Raw genomic sequence first — 25,647 nt, 5'->3', positions numbered from 1 at the left:
TCTTCTCAGGTTGTTCAAATTATTTATGGTTAACCTTAAAGAAGCAGACAATTCCAGATCATATCTGGTAGTTAGTGGTTCTCAATCAAGACCAGTTCCTTTCACAAGTTCCTCTCTGCCAGGTAGAGAGTAGGGAATACATGGAGTTGTCCTTCTGGTTGTATTACTGTGAAAGTCCAGAGACACTGAGGGGACCAGGGATGCCAAGAGTTTGTAGCGTATGGGACAGTCTCCCACAACTGGGAACTATCCTATTTGAAAATGCCAGTTGTGCTCCATTTGTGAAATATTGCTCAAGAAATATTTGCTGAATGAATACATAGCTATAGGAGAATACATCTAAATGAGATATACCTCTACTTCATAAAAATAAATATAGCTTTACTTATGTTTATTCCTGGAAAATCTGTACAGTGTACTAGTACCAAAGGAACTGAGGGAAATTTTTAACAAGAAATTTTAAACCAATTCCCTGACAACTTGATCTATAAAATATTTGCACTGTCAATTCCAAATACTAATGGGAGCTTCTTTTAGAATGATGAAACACTGTTCCTATGGATAGCTAAGGGCACCGGAGCACACCACAACGGCAGTGTCACGTCTCTCCTCCCTATGAGAGTCTTCTGATCTCAGCCTCTACTACACACTGGAAGCTAACTGTCCCTACCTCACAGCAGTGCAAGACAGAGGAACTCTACCATGTGTCAGCAGCTCATGACCCACCACCCCCAGTCACTTCTACTGAGAACGGGAAAAGAAAAACAATGACATCACATACAGGAACTTTAACCATCACTCTAATAATTGTTTACAATTACTTATAATCTAATTTTTAAATATAACAATATTATTAAACCTAGTTCTTAAATTATCCTGGGAAAAAAAACCAATTTCATAAAAGACACTGCACTCTTTTGAAGAAATTAAGCTTATTTTTTACTTCTTTGATCATTAATTTTGACAAACATTTGCAAAGTATCCCTCTGTGTAAGGGATTCAGTGGTGTGTTTAACCAATTACTTTCCTCCATGGAGTCTATTTCCTAGTGAGATTTATAAGCAAACATTCTGTGACTTTTGTGTGTTTATTATATTCTGCAGTAGAAAAAAAGTACTACTTAAAAAAATCCCAAATTGTTAAAAGTTACTTGTAACAACAAAACTAGCTAAATACATTTCAAATAAAACATGGAATGACCTATGTTTCTCTGTTTTCTACACTGGAAGTTTCTCAATGGGACTTGAAAACTTGGACACTTGGTAAATACATTATTAGAAGACTTTTGATACATTAGAGTACAAAATATTCTTACCTCAAAGAGTGGTAAATCATGGGATAAAAATTTTGGCAAATTTACATCAATAATAGATCTAAGCAGCAGAATTTCTTCATTTTCATTTGGATATTTCAGCTGAAAGAAAATATACTCATGATGACATCTGCATCTGTTAACTGCAACCATGCACGTTCATACACACAAGCACCCAGGCCCCAGAGGGCCTTCAAACCCATACAAAGATGTTATGTATTTTCATTTCACTGGGCTGTTATTAATTTCAGAAACTGACGATTATACTTGTTGAATTCTATACTAGTACATAATGAAATTCTAAATTTAACTAACTACCTTTTCACAGATACTCGGTAAAAAGCTATTGGTCATGATTTTCAGAGTTTGGGAGTTGCCATTGCTTCTATCCTGGGTAAGACCTTGCCTGTCCTATGCATTCAAAACCAGCAGTCAGTTGATAAGTGCAAATAATCATTAAAAATGGGGACTCATTAAAAGATTTAAAGTTAAAACATATAAATATTCACTCATTTGTCCATATTTTGATGCCAAGGCTTTTTCTCTGAGGGTGGAGTTCTGCACAGTTTTTCTTATACAAAACAAAACCAAAAACAATCAATAATGAGTCATCGCTCTAGATCTTTTGTGTTTTGTTGTTTCTGTTTTTTTTAAAGATAGTCATTCTCTTCAAAGATACTTAGGAGACAATCTAAATGTAGCATCCTCATGAATTGTTCTTTTTCAGTCTTACTTTTCTTATCCACACCTAATTCCAAGTGAACTTTTTAGCATTTCATCTTTACTCAGTCTTTCTTAAACAAGAAACTCAGTTTTCATAAAAACAAACCTCTTCTTTTCATGCTCATATACCATCAGTTTCATTGACAATTAATTAAAGGACATAACAACAATAACATAACCAACTAGCTTCAGAAAGTTTCGAGAACAAGCCACCTGACCATAAGTGGGAGGGCAGGGTGGCATGCCGCCTTCTGACTGCACACTAGGTACTAGCATGCTTGAGTGTGTTCCCCTGGCAGAGTGGAGAGGGCTGGTTAATGCACTGTCACTTGAGTAGAGGGTGCTTTGGAAAATATATACTAAATTCCAAAACACCTGTGGTAAACAGAGGTTTACTAAAAACGTGGCTGAACTCAATTTGTTGCTCATGCCCATAAGATGGTTCATGTAATTCACAAAAAAATCTGAACTCAGAAATGTTTCTCTCAACTTCTATACTTGATTCAAATTTTCACACCAAAGCTATTCCCACCATCATCAGTTTAGGTTTCCAGAACCCTCATCCTGTTCTCTGGAATCTTTCTAGTAAATTCCATGCTTCTACTTAACTGGCTTTAATTTTACAAAGCCAATGATGCCTGGCAGTTAAGGCCTGCTGTCTCTGAATTACCAGAGCTGCCAAACCTAAAGCTAGCTCTGCTAACTTGGACTTTGTCTTTGCATCAACCTAACCACACAGCAATTATGAAGTGTCAGAAGTCTGTTTTGTCTAAAGGCTATCATCTTAAAACAAACATTTAAATTGTTTCCTGATAAAATAGAAACAAACTTCAAACTATTCAAGCCAACACGTTCAACAATTCTAAATTAGCTTTTGATAAAGAATGATAGGATTCATTTGCAGAAGTCATTTGCTGCGTAACTTTAATAGTTCAATTCCACAGTCAAGATGTCAGTGATGACAGGCAGTAGAACAAAGCATTATCTTTCCCATTATCTGACCACAATGCAATTATGACACGTCAGGTTAATACAAATTGTTGCTTCTAGTTGCATTTGTTGATTACGAAAAATAATGACTTGAAGTCATGTTAGACAAATGTGAAATAGAATATCACCACTATATATCAGAATTACTGGTAACATCATTTAGAAGTCAAAAATGCATGCCATTGTTTTTAATCACGCAGGATATATTTTTAAATCTCCCACAGTCATGAACATGAAAATTTCTATAAGCTACAAGGTCAAAGTTTTGCTGTTAATTAATCCCACGGACAGAGGAGCCTGGCAGGCTACAGTCCATAGGGTCTCAAAGAGTTGGACACGACCGAAGCAACTTGGCACACGTGGCCTATCTTGCTCACTTTCATAAAGAAAAAAGAACAGTTATACTTTATGTTTCTACAAAATACTTCCAATGAAAAGTTACCCCAATCTTAAAATATTTGCCCTTTTTATCAATATAATTATGATTCATACCATCTTAAAATGCACACATTATACTGCAAACCCATTACTGGTGGTATGTGTGTGTGCATGCTCAGTCATGTCTGACCCTTTGCAACCGTCTGGACTCTAGCCCACCAGGCTCCTCTGTCCACGGAATTTTCCAGCAAAGAATACTGAAGTAGGTTGCCATTTCCTACTCCAGGGGATCTTCCCGACTCAGAGAGAGAACTTGTGTCTCTTGTGTCTCCTGCCATGGCAGGTGGATTTTCTACCATCGCACCTTGCAAATCCATTACTGCTAGTCCAGAGTTGGCTGCAACTCTGTAATTATATTAAATAACAATGTCTAGGAATTTTGTACATTTGTATTAATTATACATACATTGTTTCCTTTAAAATTACGTATGTTCACATAGACTAAATGCTTTCCAAGTATTTCTCAGCAGCAAGGAATTTTATTCCTCAGTAGTACTCAGTTTCATATAATTAAAACTGTGGGATGGAACTCAAACCACTAATCACATGGCTAAGGTTTTACAAATCATAAAATGTCCTTTTTCATGTGTGCAAATGATCAATTATTTTAGTAAAATAGGGAACTTTTTTTCCAGGTGATAGAATCAATCAGTTATTGGAGCTCTGTAAAGACACATGGTCCTGAGATTTACAAACAGGAAATGAATGAGTAAGAAGTTACTTGAGTTTTCTACCTTTAGATTCCCGGCAGCGGTAAGCACTGACTTCACGGCTCTCATCCCATAGTCATAGTGATGTTGTGATGACAACTGCTCTGAACACAGGCGATATGTAGCCACAATCTTCACTGACAGTGGCCGAGCTGTGACAAAGCCACAGGAGTACAGGACGATTTCAGCAATCATAGCATAGTCAGGCACCATCATTGCTACTGTCCGAAAGAGCGCCTATGGGAGTGGAGAAAAGGTGCTTTTATGAACAGGCCATCATGAAGATAGCTTGACTCTTTATAACACGCTACAATGTTATAGCTTTTTTGCAATAATATTGTTATAATATCCATATCCTATAGGTAAAACATTTTAAAATGTGACTTCTTGTTATTGTTATATAATGAAGAAATCATTAACTTTTTATCCAAATATTTTTTATTAAATTATGCTTTGAGAACACTTCAAATTTCTGTCATACCTAGGGTTTTGGTGAATTATTAACTCAAGTATTAAGTATCCATTATGTTCTATTCCTTTGTAGAAAGTGACATGTTACAGGGAAAAAGCACTAGACTCTGCTGAGATGTTGGGTTTCTCATTGGAGCTGTTAGAAAGTGGCTGGTATTGGGAGACTGTGCTCTAAGTGAAGATCTCTAGATATCTAACTGATTAAGGTAACTCCTAATAACAAGGGTATGTTACATAAGTGATGAATTTTGAGATATTTTTTAACCTTTTTGCGTCTTCAGTCACCATGTCAGTTCAAGCATAATAAAGGGAAAAAAGCTGAAAACAAGTACGGGATGATTATTATTAGAGATAAATCCATTTTCCTAATTCTAAGATAATTTTTCCTCATGGTATTTTAAATGTTGTGGGACAAATGTTGTGTGATGAAAGGCAAATAGAGAACTGAATATATTTGGAAAAAATAAGAAAATTTAACTTTAAAAAGTGAGTTTCTATCAGGACTTATTTCAATAGCTCGAGCATGAAAACATGGCTGTCTTATACTAAAGCAGGAGAACAACAGTGTTACATAAAATGACAATATATTCAAATAATGAATAATAATTGTACAGAATGACAGTCACGTTCAGACAGGTTATAAATACCTTTTGGGAACTAGCTAAGTTACCGAAAACACAAGGCAGGGAGAGAATAAGGACATTTTGCCTCAGTGATCTGTTATGACACTTAATTGAGAATAAAAGACTTGCATCAAGCAAGATCGTTCCAATGCATTACATTAATTACTAGCTAGAGGTCTTAGCACTGCTATTTTATCAATAAGTTTAGCATTCAAGAAAGGAAAGAATAAAATATTAAAAGTATAGAGCATGAACAAATAATTTGTAACAGAGATGCTTAAACATGTGCTTAAAACTACTACATACCTGGGGGGTGGAAATGCAAGAGAATTACTATAAAGATGGTACCTCTTTTAAAGGGTAGGTTCTCAACAACTTTTTTTAATCAATAAAATAGAGAATGAATGATGAACTGGTGATTTAGCTGGTCAATGCTTAAGTTAGGGTGATACAAACTTTCTTTTGTGGTTGTTCAGTCACTAAGTCATGTCCAACTCTTTGTGATTCCATGGACTGTAGCACGCCAGCCTTCTCTGTCCTCCACTATCTCCCAGACTTTGCCCAAATTCATGTCCATTGAGTCAGTGATGCTATCTGACCATCTCATCCACTGCCTCCCCCTTCTACTTTTGCCTTCAGTCTTTCTCAGCATCAGGGTCTTTTCCAGTGAGTTGGCTCTTTGCATGAGGTGGTCAAAGGATTGGAGCTTCAGCAAGAGTCCTTCCAATGAATATTCAGGGTTGATTTCCTTTCGTATTGACTGGTTTGATCTCCTTGCTGTCCAAGGGACTCTCAAGAGTTTTCTCCAGCATCATATTTAAAAAGGATCAATTCTTCAGCACTCTGCCTTCTTAATGGTTCAACTTTCACATCCATCTGTACATAACTACTGGAGAAACCATACCTTTGACTACAGGGGGCCTTTGTGAGCAAAGTGATGTCTCTGCCTTTTAATAAGCTGTCTAGGTTTGTCATGCTGTCTAGGTTGGTCATAACTTTCCTTCCAAGGAGCAAGTGTCTTTTTATTTCATGGCTGCAGTCACCACCTACAGTGATTTTGGAGCCCCCCAAAATAAAGTCTGTCACTGTTTCCACTGTTTCCCATCTATTTGCCATGAAGTGATGGGACCGGATGCCATGATCTTAGTTTTCTAAATGTTGAGTTTTAAGCCAACTTTTTCACTCTCCTATACAGCACGTTAAAAAGCAGAGACATTACTTTACCAACAAAGGTCCATCTAGTCAAAGCTATGGTTTTTCCAGCAGTCATGTATGGATGTGAGAGTTAGACTATATAGAAAGTTGAGTGCCAAAGAATTCATGTTTTTGAACTGTGGTGTTGGAGAAGACTCTTGAGAGTCCCTTGGACTACAAGGAGATCCAACCAGTCCATCCTAAAGGAAATCAGTCCTGAATACTCATTGGGAGGACTGATGCTGAAGCTGAAACTCCAATACTTTGGCCACCTGATGCGAAGAACTGACTCATTAGAAAAGACCCTGATGTTGGGAAAGACTGAAGGCAGGAGAAGGGAACGACAGAAGATGAGATGGTTGGATGGCATCATGGACTCAATGGACATGAGTTTGTGTAAACTCCAGGAGTTGGTGATAGACAGGGAGGCCTGGCGTGCTGCAGTCCATGGGGTCACAAAGAGTTGGACATGACTGAGCGACTGAACTGAACTGAGGTTTTTCATAACTTTCCTTCCAAGAAGTAGGCGTCTTTTAATTTCATGGCACAGTCATCATCCACAGTCATTTTGCAGCCCTAGAAAATAGAACTTGTCATTGCTTCCACCTTTTCCTTCTATTTGCCATGAAGTGATGGGACAGGATGCCATGATCTTAGTTTTTTGAATGTTGAGTTTTAAGTCAGTTTCTTCACTCTCTTCTTTCACCCTCATCAAGAGACTCTTTAGTTCCTCTTCACTTTCTGCCATTAGAGTGACATCAGATACATATCTGAGGTTGTTGGTATTTTTCCGGGCAATCTTGATTTCAGCTTGTGCTTCATCCAGCACAGTATTTCACATGATATGCTCTACATATAAGTTAAAAAAGCAGGGTGACAATATACAACCTTCTCGTACTCCTTTCCCAATTTTGAACCAGTCCATTGTTCTGTGTCTGCTTCTAACTGTCGCTTCTTGACCTGCATACAGGTTTCTCAAGAGACATGTAAGGAGGTCTGGTATTCCCATTTCTTGAAGAATTTTCCACAATTTGTTGTGATCTATACAGTCAAAGGCTTTAGCATAGCCAATGAAGCAGAAGTAGATGTTTTTCTGGAATTCTCTTGCTTTCTCCATGACCCAACAAATGTTGGCAATTTAATCTCTGGTTCCTCTGCCTTTTGTAAACCCAGCTTGTACATCTGGAAGTTCTCGGCTCACATTTTGCTGAAGCCTAGCTTGAAGGATTTTGAGCATTATGTTGCTAGCATGTGAAATAAACACAACTGTATGGTAGTTTGAACATTCTTTGGCATTGTCCTTCTTTGGTGCTGGAATGATAACTCACCTTCCCCAGTCCTGTAGCCAGTGCTGAGTATTCCAAATTTGCTGACATACTGAGTGCAGCATTTTAACAGTATCATCTTTTAGGATTTGAAATAGCTCAGCTACAATTCCATCACCTCCACTAGCTTTGTTCATAATAATGCTTCCTAAAGTCTGCTTGACCTCACACTCCAGTATGTCTGGCTCTAAGTAAGTGACCAAATCATAGTGGTTATCTGGGTCATTAAGATATTTTTTGTACAGTTCTTCTGTGTATTCTTGCTACCTCTTCTTAATCTCATCTGCTTCTGTTAGGTCCTTGCCATTTCTGTTCTTTATCATGAGCATCCTTGCATGAAATGAAAGGGTAATTTAGTGCTTTAAAAATTAATTTGGATTCTGGCTTACCCCATGGCATACTTTCTTGTGTGTTAAAAAAAACAACAACGGGAAAGTATAGATCCAGGTAAACTGCCATAGCTTGAATAAATTCCAGTACATGTAATCAGTGTTAGCATTAACCTCCATGTTTACCTCAGCAGAAATAAATAATTGAGAACAATTATTCTACTGACTCTGCCCTATAGGGTGGAAGGAGAAGGGCAATACGTAAGGAATTATAAATACTTCCTAGAGGAGGCTTTCAAAGAACTATATGTTTGGAAGAACAACAACAACAAAATCTCAAGCAGTAACTTGTTACCATTTCTTCCATTAGAAATTAGAAATAGATTTCATAATGTTGTGACCTGTTCAGAAATGAGCTAGGTTTTACTTGAGTGAAATGGAGGATTTAGGATCTATTTCACTTTTTTTTCTCTGTACTAATGGAGTGTTTCACACTCTTACTCTGAGGAAAACTATGTATCAGAATGTTAGCATTTGCAAATCCTCCTAACTGTAGGACAAAACCCTCAGTGAACCCCTGACTTCTTGTCCACCTGGAACACCAGACTCCCTCAAATCTCTCCGGACGCTCACACATCCTTCAGCCCCCTACTTCTGTCTTCTGTCATGCAGAGCAGCCTTGTGTCACAGAGGTCAGGCTCTGTCACTGGAACTGAGCCCAGTTTCACTTGCATTTTCTTCTTCTTGTGCCTTTAGAGTTGGATGCCACAATGTATCATGTTATTGACTTTGTGACACCAGAAGATATAGAATATGCCTATTTTCCATACTACCCAAAGCAATCTATGAATTTAATGAGATCCCCATCACATTACTCGTAACATTTTCCACAGAACTAAATCCTAAAATTTATATCACAAAGGGTGTGACATGACTTAGTGACTGAACATAGAAGACTCAGAATTGCCAAAGCAGTCCTGAGGAAAAAGAACAAAGCTGGAGGCATACCCACCCAGACTTCAGACAATACTACAAGGCTCCATTAATCAAAATAGCAGGGTACTGACACAAAAACAGACAGATCAGTGGAACAAAATAGAGAGCCCAGAAGTAAACCCACACACCTACAGTCAATCTTTGACAAAGAAGGCAAGAATATACAATAGAGAAAAGATAGTCTCTTTAGTGAGTGGTATTGGAAAAGTTAGACAGCCACTTGTAAATCAAAGAAGTCATAACATTCCCTCCCATTTTACACACATCAAAAGTGAAAAAAAAAAAAGTCAAAATGGCTTAGAGACTTAAATATAAGACAGATACCATAGAACTCCTAGAAGAAAACACAGGCAAAACATTCTCTGACATAAATTGTACCAATATTTTCTTAGTCTCCCAAGGCAATGGAAATAAAGGCAAAAATGAACAAATGGGAATAATCAAACTTAAAAACTTTTGCTCAGCAAAGGAAATCATAAACAAAATGAAAAGACAACCAATAAACTGGGAGAAAATATTTGCAAACAATGCAACCAACAGGGGCTTAATTTCCAAAATATAGAAACATCTCATATAACTCAACAGCAAAAAAGCAAACAACCCAATTGAAAAATGAGCAGAAGACCTAAATAAATATTTCTCCAAAGTACACATACATATGGCCAATAGGCATCTGAAAAGATGCTCAACTTCTCTAATTAGTAGAGAAATACAAATCAAAACTACAGTGAGGTATCCCCTCACAGTGGTCAGAATGATCATCATATAAAGGTCTACAAATAATAAAAGCTGGAGAGGGTGTGGAGAAAAGGGAACCTTCCTTTATAGTTGGTGGGAATGTAAATTTGTGCAGCCACCACAGAAAACTGTATAGAGGTATTCCATAAAGTAAAAAGAGTTGCCATATGCTCCAGCAATCCAACTCCTGGGCATATAGCTGGGGGAAAAAAATGAAAATTCTAATTTGAGAAGATAAATGCACCCCAGTGTTCACAGCAGCACTATTTACAAGAGCCAAGACATGGAAACAACCCAAGTGTCCATAAGCTGATGACCGGAATAAGAACATGTTATATACATATACATATATATATATATATATGTTTAAGAATATGTGAGACATATACACATCATATATATAGAGAGAAAGAGCTATCACAACGGTGATAGGTGAACCATTGCAGTAAGACATGTAAGAGAACACTAAAGAGGAGTGGCAGCAAGGCATGGCCATAGCACTGGCCAGGAACAGCAGGAATTACCAAACTGGTTTTGGTAACTGACTGAAATCACTGGGTGAAGAAGAGGGAAGCTCCAAGGATGATCCTGAAGACATGAAAACACTTTCTGGGTCTCAGCAGGCTTTAAATAGATAGTTTTCAGACATTCAGTTATGTCTGACACTCTGCAGGCCCATGGGCTATAGCCTGCCAGGCTCCTCAATCCATGGAATTTTCCAGGCAAGAATACTGGAGTGGGGTGCCATTTCCTACTCCAGGAGATCTTCCCAACTCAGGGATTGAACCTCTGTCTCTTGCTTCTTCTCTATTGGCAGATGGACTCTTTATCACTAGTGCCATCTGGGAAGCCCATATATTTTTATCTATATATCTTTCATTTCAGGCTAAGGCATTTTTCCAAATTGTTAGGTACTTCCAGATGTACTTGAAAAGAAATGTTTTATAGCAGCTCTAACCAACCAAGAAGACTGCACAAAAGGAACAATGAAAACAACAAAAAGCTATTAGAATTTGAGAACAGCTTTTGACCTAAAATAGAAAGAAACTACTCCAAGCACCACTGTTTCAACATGCACAATAAATAAAACATGGAGGAGTCCACACAGGGCATTAACAGACTCAACCCATGATGGCCCCCGTTTTTTACTGATTAAATGCTCACAGATATTTTGCCTTTACGAATACTTATATATTCAGATCAATCCTACCAAATAAAAGAAAAGCAAGAGTGAATAAAAAAATTACACCAAAAGAGCTTTCCAAATGTATCAGTTCAGTTCAGTCACTCAGTAGTGTCTGACTCTTTGCGACCCCATGAACCGCAGCACACCAGGCCTTCCTGTCCATCAACAACTCCCGGAGTCTATCCAAACTCATGTCCATTGAGTCGGTGATGCCATCCAACCATCCTGCCCTCAATCTTTCCCAACATCAGGGTCTTTTCCAATGAGTCAGCTCTTTGCATCAGGTGGCCAAAGTATTGGAGTTTTCAGCTTCAGCATCAGTCCTTCCAATGAATATTCAGGACTGATTTCCTTTAGGTTGGACTGGTTGGATCTCCTTGCAGTCCAAGGGACTCTCAAAAGTCTTTTCCAACACCACAGTTCAAAAGCATCAATTCTTCCACGTTCAGCTTTCTTTATAGTCCAACTCTCCCATCCATACATGACTACTGGAAAAACCATAGCCTTGACTAGATAGACCTTTGTTGACAAAGTGATGTCTCTGCTTTTTAATATGCCTGTCTAGGTTGGTCATAACTTTCCTTCCAAGGAGGAAGCATCTTTTAATTTCATGGTTGCAGTCACCATCTGCAGTGATTTTGGAGCCCCCCAAAAATAAAGTCAGCCACTGTTTCCATGTCTATATGCCATGAAGTAATGGGACCAGAGGCCATGATTTTAGTTTTCTGAATGTTGAGCTTTAAGCCAACTTTTTCACTCTCCTCTTTCACTTTCATCAAGAGGCTCTTTAGTTCTTTTTCACTTTCTGCCATAAGGGTGGTGTCATCTGCATATCTGAAGTTATTGATATTTCTCCCGACAATCTTGATTCCAGCTTGTGCTTCCTCTAGCCAAGCGTTTCTCATGATGTACTCTGCATAGAAGTTAAATAAGCAGGGTGACAATATACAGCCTTGATGTACTCCTTTTCCTATTTGGAACCAGTCTGTTGTTCCATGTCCAGTTCTAACTGTTGCTTCCTGACCTGCATACAGGTTTCTTAAGAGGCAGGTTAGGTGGTCTGGTATTCCCATCTCTTTCAGAATTTTCCACAGTTTATTGTGATCCACACAGTCAAAGGCTTTGGCATAGTCAATAAAGCAGAAATAGATGTTTTTCTGGAACTCTCTTGCTTTTTCGATGATCCAGTGGATGTTGGCAATTTGATCTCTTCCTCTGCCTTTTCTAAAACCAGCTTGAACATCTGGAAGTTCATGGTTCATGTACTGCTGAAGCCTGGCTTGGAGAATTTTGAGCATTACTTTACTCACTTGTGAAATGAGTGCAATTGTGTGGTAGTTTGAGCATTCTTTGGCATTGCCTTTCTTTGGGATTAGAATGAAAACTGACCTTTTCCAGTCCTGTGGTCACTGCCGAGTTTTCCAAATTTGCTGACATGTTGAGTGCAGCACTTTCATGCATCATCTTTCAGGATTTGAAATAGCTCAACTGGAATTCCATCATCTCCACTAGCTTTGTTTGTAGTGATGCTTCCTAAGGCCCACTTGACTTCACATTCCAGGATGTCTGGCTCTAGGTGAGTGATCACACCATTGTGATTATCTGGGCTGTGAAAATTTTTTTGTACAGTTCTTCTGTATATTCATGCCACCTCTTCTTAATATCTTCTGCTTCTGTTAGGTCCAGACCATTTCTGTCCTTTATTGAACCCATCTTTGCATGAAATGTTCCCTTGGTAGCTCTAATTTTCTTGAAGAGATCTCTAGTCTTTCCCATTCTGTTGTTTTCCTCTATTTCTTTGCACTGATAGCTAAGGAAGGCTTTCTTATCTCTCCTTGCTATTCTTTGGAACTCTGCATTCAAATGGGTATATCTTTCCTTTTCTCCTTTGCTTTTTGCTTCTCTTTTCACAGCTCTTTGTAAGGCTTCCTCAGACAGTCATTTTGCTTTTTTCCAATGTATATTGGAATGTATATTTTTTCCAAATGTGTATTGGAATAAAAAGGCACAAAATGCTTCTTAGATGAAGGAGGATTTACCAATTTCCATTTTTAAATCATACCTTCCTTCACAAAGGCAAAGTACTAAAACATCACATCAAGCAAAGAAAAGTGCAAGGAATAGAAATACCACAAAAATTCTTGGCAGCAGTTGGTCCAATCAAAAGTCTTTTTGGTGGAAAAGAAAAATACCTCACCTCATCTAAGAAGCTGTCATTTTAAAAATGTGAATAATGGAAGGAATGTAGGATTTAGAGTCAGAAAACTCGGTTTTGGATCTGCAATTACCACTGTATTATTATTCAACCTTTTTTCTCCATGCACTAGCCATAAACTTGCAGTTCACCAGAAAAGGATATAAAAGGTCTAACAAAGATATGGGGGAAAGGTCTTATTTCACTAATAATCAAAGTTTTTTTTTTTTTTTTAATGAAGATTCTAGTCTAGTCAATTAGCTATTTTGTTCTTACAAGAAAACAAACAGTGCTACGTATTAAGGAGAACTGAAAATTGATATAGGATGTAAATTGTTTCAACCTCTGTTAGAAGGCAGTTCAGTAACACAGCTCTTGGTCCTATGAATCTCCTAATGAAATACCTTAAAATAGAGAAAAGCCTTAAGTAAAAATTTCCCATTTCCCATTGCAGTATTATCTATAAAGAAGGAAAGTTAAATACAACCTAAATTCAAACTGTAAACACAGTTCAATAAACTTATTTTCAGTTTGAATCATGTTCATAAAGATACAAAAATGCCCATATTATAATATTAACATGAACAGACCTTCCCCCAGTATTCATAGTTGTCTGATTTCAACATTTAATATTGAGGAATACCATATAGTAAACAGTAGAATGGGTACCTTTCCCAATATTTCCTATGTTTTCCAATTTTTATACTTATCATCAGTTTTAAAATAGAAGTTCTAGAAATTGCATATTTTTTAAAGGTAATCAAAGCTTTAAAGTTTTTCTAAAACAGTTGTCTAAAATATAACATCTAAAAATGTTTTATGTAAAATTCAAGAAGAGCATGTTCTTTTTATATATTAACTTTGTAAACCACAACAAGGAAACAGATTATATAATTGCCTTTTCTGTACCTTTAGATTATCAGGCAGTTCTGATCGTCCAGCATATCCAGGGTTCATTGTTATAAAGACAGCACACGTGGGGTCAAGTTTTAATTCAGTTCCTTCAAACACTAGTAAATCAGCACCTGCATTAATACCTGTGGGTAATCAAGGATGAAATGACTTAGCAATTCCACATATAAAGGGGACTCGTGCCATTCATTATGTCCTATATTTCTACTGTTTACACACAATGCAGAGACAAACTAGTCCATTACCTCTTTGGATAGTAAGAATTTGTTGAGCAACCACAGACAGCACTTCCAAATCAATTCTGTTAAACTCATCAAAGCAAGCCCAGGCACCACAAGATAACAGTCCCTGGAGAAAAGAGTAATGAAAATTTTCAATTTTATCTGATTGAATATTACATTGAAATGTTGTATTTTCACCTCATCTCCTCACAGATTTAATATCCTATCAAGGAAATTGCTTATTCACCTTTATCTTTAAAGACAGCTTACTCTTTTATTACCAATTCATTATTCTGCATGAATAAAGAGTTTGATGAATTGAAAAATTTTCCAATTGATTTTCTTTTTTACTTTCTCTGTGTATTTTTTGGCATTTAGATGTATATCTATAATTTTAAAGCCCTTCTTATTTTTTAGTTACAAGTTGATTTTATTCGCTTTTTCCTTACGGACTCCATAGAATGGATTGTAATAATCCTTTAAATAAGGTGACTCCTGTTGTCAATGAGACTACCCTGTAACCTGAGTACCTTAATGACCAGCTAACACCATTGGAAGCCCCAGCTTACAATTCTAACTTACAGCTACCTCAAAAGTAACTATGTGCCATTTGGTCATAGTAAAAACTAGAAAGTCAGACTTGAATAGCTGAGTCCAGATTCAAATTAAATTTTTTAAAAATGAAAAAATGATTATTGAATGTACATTCTCTAGATTGTGTATGTATGTATGTGTATTTCACTAAGTACCTATAATACGCAGGACATGATGCATGGCACTTTGTATATATCATCTATACAAGGAAACCAAGGCTATGTCACATAAGATGTTAAGTATTTAGTACAATGCCACATATCTAACAGTGGCTAACCTTGGATTTGTGTACAGTTCCATCTATTCAAACACACTGGATTAAACATGAACACCATGCATGTCAAAGAATAGTACATTTTCATTATTTAGTGAAGACTCTAAGACTTAGAAATCTAACACATGATATAATAAAAGGATTAGAAATCACAGAGAACAAAATGCTTATGAATTCACGTGTTCAGAGTTATACAGATTGTGAGGTTCTAGTAAGATCTCTGTCTTTCTAATTTTGTACCCCCATTATTCAGCATGATCCTAATATAAATTGTCCATATAATCAATACTTATCAATAACAAAACAATATTTTAATATATGAATCTATATCAAAGAATTAAGAATATTATGAAAACTTAGTGCATACCAGAATTTTCTTGAAACATTTAGGAATATAATGGCTATTTAAAGTACACAGGAAATCTTTTAGATTTGCTGGTTATTTCTTTAATAAGGATTACAGTGAGGTTGTATATCATTATAGAGGATGATTGAAATAGCTACTGATCATTCAAAGGTTTTCTTCATATTTTACTTATTATAATATTTTCCTTTATTTTACTATTATTCTAATTGTTTTAGTGTCACAAATATAGAAACTTCTGATGTTCCAAATCTTTTATAAAATGACTAGGCCATATTTCAGTCAGGAATAGTTTACTCATAGGGTAGGGTTGTTATGTTTTGTTAGTGTGAGTAGTTATTTTATCCTAAAACACATTTATTTGTTCTTTATTTATAATGTTTTTATACTGTGGGACAGCCTGGTAATTTTTTTATTGATTTTTTTCAGATTTTATTTTATTATTATTATTTTTTTACTTTACAATATTGTATTGGTTTTGCCATACATCAACATTATTTTTAATTGAAGGACAATTGCTTTACACTATGGCATTGGTTTCTGCCAGACATCAACACGAATCAGTCACAGGTACACAAATGATTTGAGTATTTTTTTCAATGTTAACTTTTTCTGGAGTTATCTTTGAAAATTAAGGATTAAAGAATCATTAAATTATAATTTGCAAAGTATACAAAAATAGAAATTAAAAAAACAAGTAAGTGGAACTCACAATCCCACATGGATAATTTTGTGTTCAACTGTGCCACCTAATATTTTAAGGAACAACAAACTATAGCAACAGAGCATCAAAATGACCAGATGTTCAAAGGTTACTCAGTGACCTTAGCCAGGGACTTTATGTCTTTCACTCCCCTTTTTGCAACCTTACCAACTCATAAGAGTGGGAGTCTGACTCAGAATAAGAAAAAACAAGGATTTCAAGTTCACCAAAAAGATTAAATAGAATGTGTCTATAAAAGTAAATTATTGAATCATAACTCATTAATAATGAAGTCTTTAGAGAACTCAGTATTTACATGATGCAATATAGCTCAGTTGGTAAAGAATCTGCCTGCAATGCAGGAGACCCAGGTTCAATTCCTGGGTCGGGAAGATCCACTGGAGAAGGGATAGGCTACCCACTCCAGTATTCTGGCCTGGAGAATTCCATGGACTATACTTATGGGGTCACAAAGACTCGGACATAACTGAGCGACTTTCACTTAAAATAATGGTTCTCAAACTTCTAGTTGTCCAGTGTATTGAAGGGATACCACTCATTCATTACTATCAGGAATACTGACCCTTTATAAAGCAAGGACTGAAGAGGGAGGTAGAAAGTGTGAAAGTGTTAGTCAGCTCAGTCATGTCCCACCCTGCAACCCAAAGGACTGCAGCCTACCAGCCTCCTCAGTCCGTGGAATTCTATGGCAAGGATACTGGAGTGGGTTGCCATTCTCTTCTCCAGGGGATCTTCCTGACTTAAGGATTGAACCTGGGTCTTCTATGTTGCAGGTGGATTCTTTTACTATCTGAGAGGGAGGTAGAACTCCTTCTCAAATAAGCTTTTGATATAACTCTACTTACAGCAAGTTTTTTATATGCATCAAACTATGTTTCATTATAAAAAGTCTTTCTGAGAAGTTATCATATCATAAATGAGGAGTAAACTCAAACCTTAAAGAATTTTCCTAAAGCCAGATAGTCCAACCCATCAGAGCAGTTGAAAACAACACATTGCTTGGCTACAGCTTTGGCTAAATCTTTAGTAGTTTCAGTCTTTCCGGTGCCAGCTGGCCCCTCAGGTGCTCCTCCAAGGTGCAGATGAAGGGCTCCAAATAAGGTTCTGAAATATAAGAAATAAACAATCTTTGTGTAATGATGTGATTTTTATATACATTCAGAAAAAATTTAAATCAAGAGCCAAATTTTCTACTTCCTCACCAAAAATTCCTTCCTTCCTACTAACCTATGCAAATCTTTGTCTGTTTTATATTTTACTTCTGAATAGCTGTATATGTGACAAAATCAGAACAAACTCACCTTTGAAATTCAATGCTGACTTCTGGAGAATTCAGTTGATCCTGAACCATCCAATTACCTTACTGTAAGCATATGGAAATACTACATAAAAAATGATAACTTTGGAAATATAGAACCATTTTTGAGAGAACGAAAAGCAAATTATCAAAGAAGAGACAATGCATAGCTGGAAAAGTAATTAGGTGCTAAAGTCGTAGAGGTGCACATTGGTTTGGAATTTGTAAATAAACACAAATGCATTTATACCCACACAGAAACAAAAGTTCTTAGAACTGAGCAAGCTGAGGAGCTGGAATGGATTCACTATTTAAACCCAGAAGATTTGAAAGGTTGCCTTGGGTGTAAATGGAAACTAAAATTACTTTAGCAGCCTATTCAGGAGACAAAGAAGAGTCAATGAAGGGACAGGAAGCTTATACTCCATGCAGTGCCCAGTGAGAAATCAACATCATTCATAAAGGGTGCCATCAAATTTCCATTCCCTGGTAGCTCAGTTGGCAAAGAATCCACCTGCAATGCAGAAGACCCCAGTTTGATCCCTGGGTCAGAAAGATCCGCTGGAGAAGGGAATGGCTACTGACAGGCATATGAAACCAAACTGAGAAATTAGCATTAAAATTTTGTTCTGGACCAGAGAAAACCCTAGAGCCCTCCACAGAGATAAATGTAAAACTGTTCCACATGGATACCTCCACAATTGAGAAATGGAAGACCACCTGGGGAAACAATCCTACTAAAATGAGCTCACAGTTAAAACCAGAAAGAGAGATCAAAATTAAGAATCAGACTTGCAATGACAAAGGCAATTAGGCAGTTGGACAATGGTCTGAGAGGGCTACTGTATATATGGCACTCTGCCTTCTTTGGTATCCTGGTGGTTTAGGAAGATTTTAAATAAAAAGCAATAGACATCAGACAATTGTGAGGGAAAAAAAGAAGTCAATCTCATAAAAGAGGAAACTGGAAATCTAGCAATGAAAAATATAATCTCTGAACTTTTGAAAATTCAATGAACAGAATAAATAGCAGAGAAAACATACAGAACCAGAATTATGCACACTAGAAGATAAATAGGAGGAAATCACCCAGGGAAAGAGGCCAACAATAAGATAAAAGAAGGAAAAGAATGGGGAAAAGGCAAAATTCTAAAAACAATTGCTGAAAATTTGCTAGAATTGAAGAAAGATATTAACTAGAAAAAGTCCCAAGTAGGATAAATAAAAACTCCTTCACATCTAATAACATCCAATGAACATCAACAATAAAGAGAAAACCTTAAAAACTACAATGGAGAAAGTTACTTATAAAGGAATAAAACTACTAATTATAATAACAGACTAGTCAGCAGTAGCAATAAATGCCAGTGGAATAGTATTTTTGGAGAGCTGAGGGGAAATTACTGTTCATCTACAGTTTTACACCTAGCTAATCTATTGGAAAAGACCCTGATGCTGAGAAAAATTTAGGGCAGGAGGAAAAGAGGGTGACAGAGGATGAGATAATTGGATGGCATCATCGACTAAATCAATGAGTTTGAGCAAACTCTGGGAGACAATGAAGGACAGGGAAGTCTGGTGTGCTGCAGTCCATGGGGTAGCAAAGAGTTGGACACAACTGAGAGACTGAACAACAACAATCTAGTGAAGACCAAGAAAAAATGAAGAGCAAGAGGCATTTTAACTTATCTGCAGAGTACATCATGCGAAATGCAGGGCTGGACGAAGCTGGAATCAAGATTGCCAGGAGAAATATCAATAACCTCAGATACGCAGATGACACCACCCTTGTGGCAGAAAGCAAAGAGGAACTAAAGAGCCTCTTGATGAAGGTGAAAGAGGAGAGTGAAAAAGTTGCCTTAAAGCTCAACATTCAGAAAACTAGGATCATGGCAGCTGGTCCCATCACTTCATGGCAAAGAAATGGGGAAACAATAGAAACAGTGACAGACTATTTTCTTGGGCTCCAAAATCACTGTAGATGGTGACTGCAGCCATGAAATTAAAAGACGCTTACTCCTTGGAAGAAAAGCTACGACAAACCTAGACAGCATATTAAAAGCTACAATAAACCTATTAAAAAGCAGAGACGTTACTTTGCCAACAAAGGTCCATATAGTCAAAGCTACGGTGTTTTCAGTAGTCATGTATTTATGTGAGAGTTGGACCATAAAGAAGGCTGAGCGCCAAAGAAATGATGCTTTTGAACTGTGGTGTTAGAGAAGACTCTTGAGAGTCCCTTGGACAGCAAGGAGATCAAACTAGTCAATCCTAAAGGAAATCAGTCCTGAATATTCACTGGAAGGACTGATGTTGAAGTTGAAGCTCCAATACTAAGAGCCGTCTCATTGGAAAAGAACCTGATGCTGGGAAAGATTGAAGACAGCAGGAGAAGGGGGAGGATGAGATGGTTGGATGGCATCGCCAACTCAATGGACATGAATTTGAGCAAGCTCCAGCAGATGGTGAAGGACAGGGAAGCCTGGCGTGCTGCAGTCCATGGGATCACAAAGAGTCGGACACAACTGAGCAACTAAACAACAACAAAGAGGCATTTTTAGATAAAATACTGGTATAGCTAACTACTTGCAGAGCCTCACTTAAACAATGACTAAAAGTTATTGCCTCAGAAGGAGAAAAGTTAAACCAAAAATTAGACAAAGGAAAAAGCCATGGTGAGTAAAGATGATGATAAAATTTTGGGCAAACCTACCTACGCTTCCCTGGTGGCTCAGAGGGTAAAGCGTTTGCCTACATTGTGGGAGACCTGGGTTCGAACCCTGGGTTGGGAAGATCCCTTGGAGAACGAAATGGCAACCCACTCCAGTACTCTTGCCTGGAAAATCCCATGGACTGAGAAGCCTGGTAGGCTACAGTCCATGGGGTCGCAAAGAGTCAGACACGATTGAGCGACTTCACTCACTCACTCACTTCACTCACCTACATATTAGTTGTAAAAATGTGTTACAGTATATAAATAGAGATCAGCTTGTATTAGAATTTTGACTAAACCCCCAAGCTGAGAGCTTTAAAATATTTAGTCAAGAGGATGCCTGCAGTTTCTGCTGATGGCAGAGTAGGAGAAAACAGGGACAGTAAGAAAGATGCACTCTTACTGATGGCAAAACACATGTGTATCATCTGACAAGATCTAGATCCCAGTGGTAGGGAGCCAGCCTTGAGTTAAGCTGAGTGGGCCCAGGTGCAGTAGACCCACGCAGAATCAGAGAAGACCCCAGGAAGAGGGTCTGTGTGTAGTCAACCTCAGTAGAGGCTGAAGCAAAAGTCACCAGCAGCCAGCCAGAGAAAGCATTTTCCACAGGTGGGACGTTCAGGTGATTGAGGGCTTCCCCAAATCCACATAAACATCCCTTGGAACATCTCGAACATCTGAACTTGTGCCATCATGGAGGGCACTAGATAGCAAAAGATAGTTGTCACCCAAGACACCCGTCACCTGCAAACCTACCTCTCCCTTTCCTTCACCTCTCCTCTATCAACTTCCAACACTGGAGAAGCCACAAGGGGCTACTGAGGGGAGGGTGCAATGGATAGGGATAATAATGACAAAAGGTTTTCAATACCTTCCCAAATGCAGGCCACAAGCTTGAGTCAAGCTTGAACTGGGAGGAAGGGATGTTTAAATTGGATGAAAAATAGTAACTGATTTTATACCTAAATGGACTTTTAACATCTGAAAATAACTCTATTTATTAATATATTAGAGTCACCAGAAAGAGTAGGGAATATCCGAGAAAGAGTAGAGTATCCTAGATTTTATCCATAAATGGGGATAATATTTGATAGAGCAAGTTTAAAAGAATAGTGATAAAAAAGGATAAAACTGCTTTCTGCTTGCATCCTCAATCTAGTTTAGTCAATAAACTAGTTATGTTGGAAGAAAATGAAAAAATGAAGTTTAATTTAGTATTTAACAAATCTGGAATATGGTGAATGGAAACTGGAAGTTAAAAATAAAGGTCTTTTATTATTCAGAAGGACAACAGAAAATAATGTACATGCAAATACCTATGAGATATATAATGGAGATATCTACCAGTATGTGTGTGGTGAAACCTTACAGGAGAGAGGCCTTGGCTGGAGGCACTGGTTTGGGGATCTTCAGGATGCAGGCTGTTAAAGCCTAAAGAGTAGAGACTTCCCTGGTGGTCGAGTGGCTAACTCTGAGCTCTCAATGCAGATAGCCCCGGGTTCAATTCCTGGTTAGGGAACTAGATCCCACATGCCACAACTAAGAGTTCTCATATCACAACAAAGATCAAGCCTCCCACATACCACAGCTAAGACTATGTGCAGCCAAAACATAAATAAATAAGTTTTTTTAAAAAGTCTAAGAGTAGATGAGAACATTCAGGAAACCATGAAGCATGACACAAAGCACTCCATGAAAACACAATTCAAGGGATGAAACAGGATGCCTCAAATGATCCAAAGGAACAGTCAAAAAGTTTCAAGAAGGAAGGAGAAACTAACAGTGTAAAAAAGCAATAGCACTGCCCAACAATACTTAGGGCTGAGAGGTCTAGAGCCGAGAGGAAGAGGTCAGCAGAGAAAGAAATTGAAGGTCAAGTTGAGAAAAGAACTAATAGTCCAGGAAAGATAACAGAGGATATATTTTGGTCCTTAAAAAAATTAAATGCTCTAGAGATGAGTGAAAGTTTTGTTTCCGATTAGATCTTTAAATTAATGAGTTTACCTGTAACATCTGTCTGTGAGTGGAGTAATAACCAGCCTAGGGGAATTGCCCAGATATTCATATCCATATCGTAAGCCAGCATTGATCATCTTCGTTTCTAAATTATTTTCCTAACATAAATCAGATAAAATGAAGTTAGCTTAAACTGTAAAATTTAAATACTATGAAATCTCAAGCTCCTTAATAAATAATAGCCATACTATAAAAAATATCTTTAAAATTCACTTTTTAGACATCGTTTAATTCATTCAGTAGAACAATTCAACATCTAATTTCCTTGGATAAGATTTGAAGTCACTGGCCTCTATTTTTCTCATAGAACTTTGGAAAATATATTGTTCTTTCTCATATTTTCTTTAAGTTTGCTAACACTATTTTATTAAGGTATAATTGACATACAATATTATATTAGTTTTAGGTACATAACATAATGATTCCATTCTTATATTTATTACAAAATGATCATCATAATAAATCAACATTTATCATCATACATAGTAACAGAATTTTTTTCCTGTGAGAACTTTTGAAGATCTACTCTTAGCGACTTTCAAGCATACAAAACAGTATTATTAACTATTGTTGTCATGCTGCATATTACATCCCCCTGAATTACTTGTTTTGTACTTGGAAGTTTGAACCTTTTGACTCCCTTCACCCATTTCTCTCACCTCTCAACTCGCACCCCCAGCCTTTGGGAACCCCCAGTATGTTTTCTTTATCAGCTTGTTTCGTGTTGTTCTTTGTTTTATTTTCTTTTGTTTTTTAGATTCCACATGTCCCATGGTATGTGTTCTTTATTTTGGATTTAACCTCTTATCAGATATATAATTTGAAAATATTTTCTCCTGTTCAGTAGGTTGCCTTCTCATTCTGTTGATGGTCTTCCTTGATGTACAAAAGGCCTTTAGTTTGACGTAGTTCCACTTGTGTGTGGTTTTTTTTTTTTTTTTTTTTTTTGCTTTTGTTGCCTTTGATTTGGGTGTCAAATTTTTTTTAAAAATCCCTATTACCAAAATCAAGGTGCTTACCTCTCTAAGAGTTTTATGGTTTCAGGTCTTACACTCAATTCTTTAATTCATTTTGAATTAATTTTGAGGTATGATGTAAGATAACAGTCCTACTTCATTCTTTTGCATGTGGTTTTCCAGTTTTCCCAACACCATTTATTAAAGAGATTGTCCTTTCCACATTTAATATTCTTGGTTCCTTTGTCATAAATCACCACACATATGTAGCTTTATTTCTGGACTCTGTTTTGTTCCAATGATCTATGTGTCTGTTTTTATGGCAATACCATACTGGTTTTATTACTTTAGCTTTAGCTGCATTTATTACTTTAGCTTTGTAATATAACTTGAAATCAGGAAATGTGATGCTTCCAGCTTTGCTCTTTCTCAAGACTGCTTTTCTATTTGGGGTTTTTCCTGTTTCCATAAAAATATTAGGATTGTTCTGTTTTTTGTGAAATATGCCATTGGAGTTTTGACAGAAATTGTATTAAATCTGTAGATTGCTTTGGGAAGTATGGACATTTTAATAATGTTAATCCTTCCAATGTATGAACACAGATCTTTCCCTTTATTCATGTCTTAAATTTCCTTCATTAGCGTCTTATAGTTTTCAGTTTATAGGGCCTTCCCTGGTGGCTCAGAGGTTAAAGCATCTGCCTGGAATGTAGGTGACCTGGGTTCGATTCCTGGGTCGGGAAGATCCCCTGGAGAAGGAAATGGCAACCCACTCCAGTACTCTTGCCTGGAAAATCCCATGGAGGGAGGAGCCTGGTAGGCTACAGTCCATGGGGTCACAAAGAGTCGGACACGACTGAGTGACTTCACTCTCACTTTCACTTTTTTTGGTTAAATTTATTCCTAGGTATTTTTTTTTTTGAGCAATTATAAATGGGATTGCTTCTTAATTATTCTTTTAGACAGTTCATTATTCTTCTATATTTTCAATCATTTGTTCCACGAGTTTTCACTATAGAGTATTATCATCATCACCATTTTATATCTAAGGAAGCTGGTGCCTGAAGAGAGCAAATTAACTTGCCAAAGTCACACAACTGGTAAGGGGAAGATACAGCATTAGAAACTATGATTCCACAGTCTGAGCTCCTAACCACTATGCACACAGCTTCATATAGTGTTCCAGGGTTCTGGTCCTTTTATCTCTTTTCTTTCCACTCCATACATCCCCAAAACCTTTCACAAAAGTGACTATAATGAGAATTTTCGAGTCTGTATCTCCAATCATCAGCTCTCTCGTCCCACTCTCAACAGGCCCAACCTTGTTCACTGTACTGTCTCTGCTCCTCCTGCTTCCCTGAAAGTGACTGCCATCACCAGCCACCCAGATCTGCTGATAAAAGCCTTCCTCCAGATCATATTTCAGGTTCCTTCAACTGATCAATACAAGAAAAGTTTAATGACTAAATCAGACTAAAACATTCTGATTTGTACATTCTTTAGATGTATCGGGAATCAAAAAAAAATTAAACTGATTAGTTTCAACATTTTGCAGATTCAGCAAGCATAATGACTAATTTCAACTGAGTAAGTTTTTATAATTCCTCACAGTTTGTGTGTGTCCACATGTGAACATGTATTTCTATGTAACTATGTATTTGGATATAGATATACACATAGTTTTCCTGCATATGATATACAGTTTTTGGCTGCCTTAATCTTCAATGTGGTGAAGGCTTGTTTGGGTATAGTTAGCCATCAGCAAGAAAAATCCTATATTACCAATACTATCATTGATGTGAGCTAGCAAGTACAAATTAAACAGTTGTGATCTGAAATTGCTGTGTAATAATATTCAGTAATATTACTTACTTGCCAATAGTACCTAAGCTGACTTAACCACTCAAAGTCCGAGTCATCATTAACTTTCTTTTTAACGAGTGTTGTGAGAACATCTCTAGCATGGACGTCCAGCACCACAAGGGCTCCCAGAGTAACACGATTTTGCTTGGACAATTTGCCACGAACCAAGGTGACAATATCATCAATTTGCTTGTTACATCTTTCCAAATATTCCTCAAGGGCCTGAAAGAAAATAAGATATAATTACTCAGTGTGGTCAGAATCCCTTTGAACAAAAATTTGTTGACCTAGCACACATACAGAGTAGAGTATTATCTACATTTTTTATCATAACTTACAGTACTACATAACTTAATAATCAATTTCTTTTTACTACAAAGGTATTAGGTTTTCAATGGCAACGATCTTTCAATTTAAAAATCTTTTAGTGGGGAAGATTGAATGCAAAAGGAGAAAGAGGCAGCAGAGGATAAAATGGTTAGAT

The 25,647-nt window shown here is 37.0% G+C and overlaps 1 protein-coding gene across 1 annotated transcript in view; it reads right to left on the bottom strand.

The window, feature by feature from the left end:
• The window catches only part of DNAH7 (dynein axonemal heavy chain 7), a 261,928-nt gene that overhangs the window by 134,726 nt on the left and 101,555 nt on the right, over nt 1-25,647 (bottom strand). Inside the window, exons 23-29 of the mRNA XM_040228896.1 lie at nt 25,173-25,385; nt 22,333-22,442; nt 17,254-17,422; nt 14,387-14,489; nt 14,139-14,266; nt 4,198-4,410; nt 1,316-1,414 (exon numbers count right to left, since the gene is read on the bottom strand). Of these exons, the coding sequence (XP_040084830.1) occupies nt 1,316-1,414; nt 4,198-4,410; nt 14,139-14,266; nt 14,387-14,489; nt 17,254-17,422; nt 22,333-22,442; nt 25,173-25,385 (1,035 nt within the window). The remainder of the gene's footprint in view (nt 1-1,315; nt 1,415-4,197; nt 4,411-14,138; nt 14,267-14,386; nt 14,490-17,253; nt 17,423-22,332; nt 22,443-25,172; nt 25,386-25,647) is intronic.

The sequence above is a fragment of the Oryx dammah genome, unplaced genomic scaffold (genome assembly GCF_014754425.2).
Source record: "Oryx dammah isolate SB20612 unplaced genomic scaffold, SCBI_Odam_1.1 HiC_scaffold_27, whole genome shotgun sequence".
NCBI classification, from domain to species: domain Eukaryota; kingdom Metazoa; phylum Chordata; class Mammalia; order Artiodactyla; family Bovidae; genus Oryx; species Oryx dammah.
The sequence above is the reverse complement of the archived record's forward strand: the minus strand, read 5'-3'. Positions and strand labels throughout refer to the sequence as shown.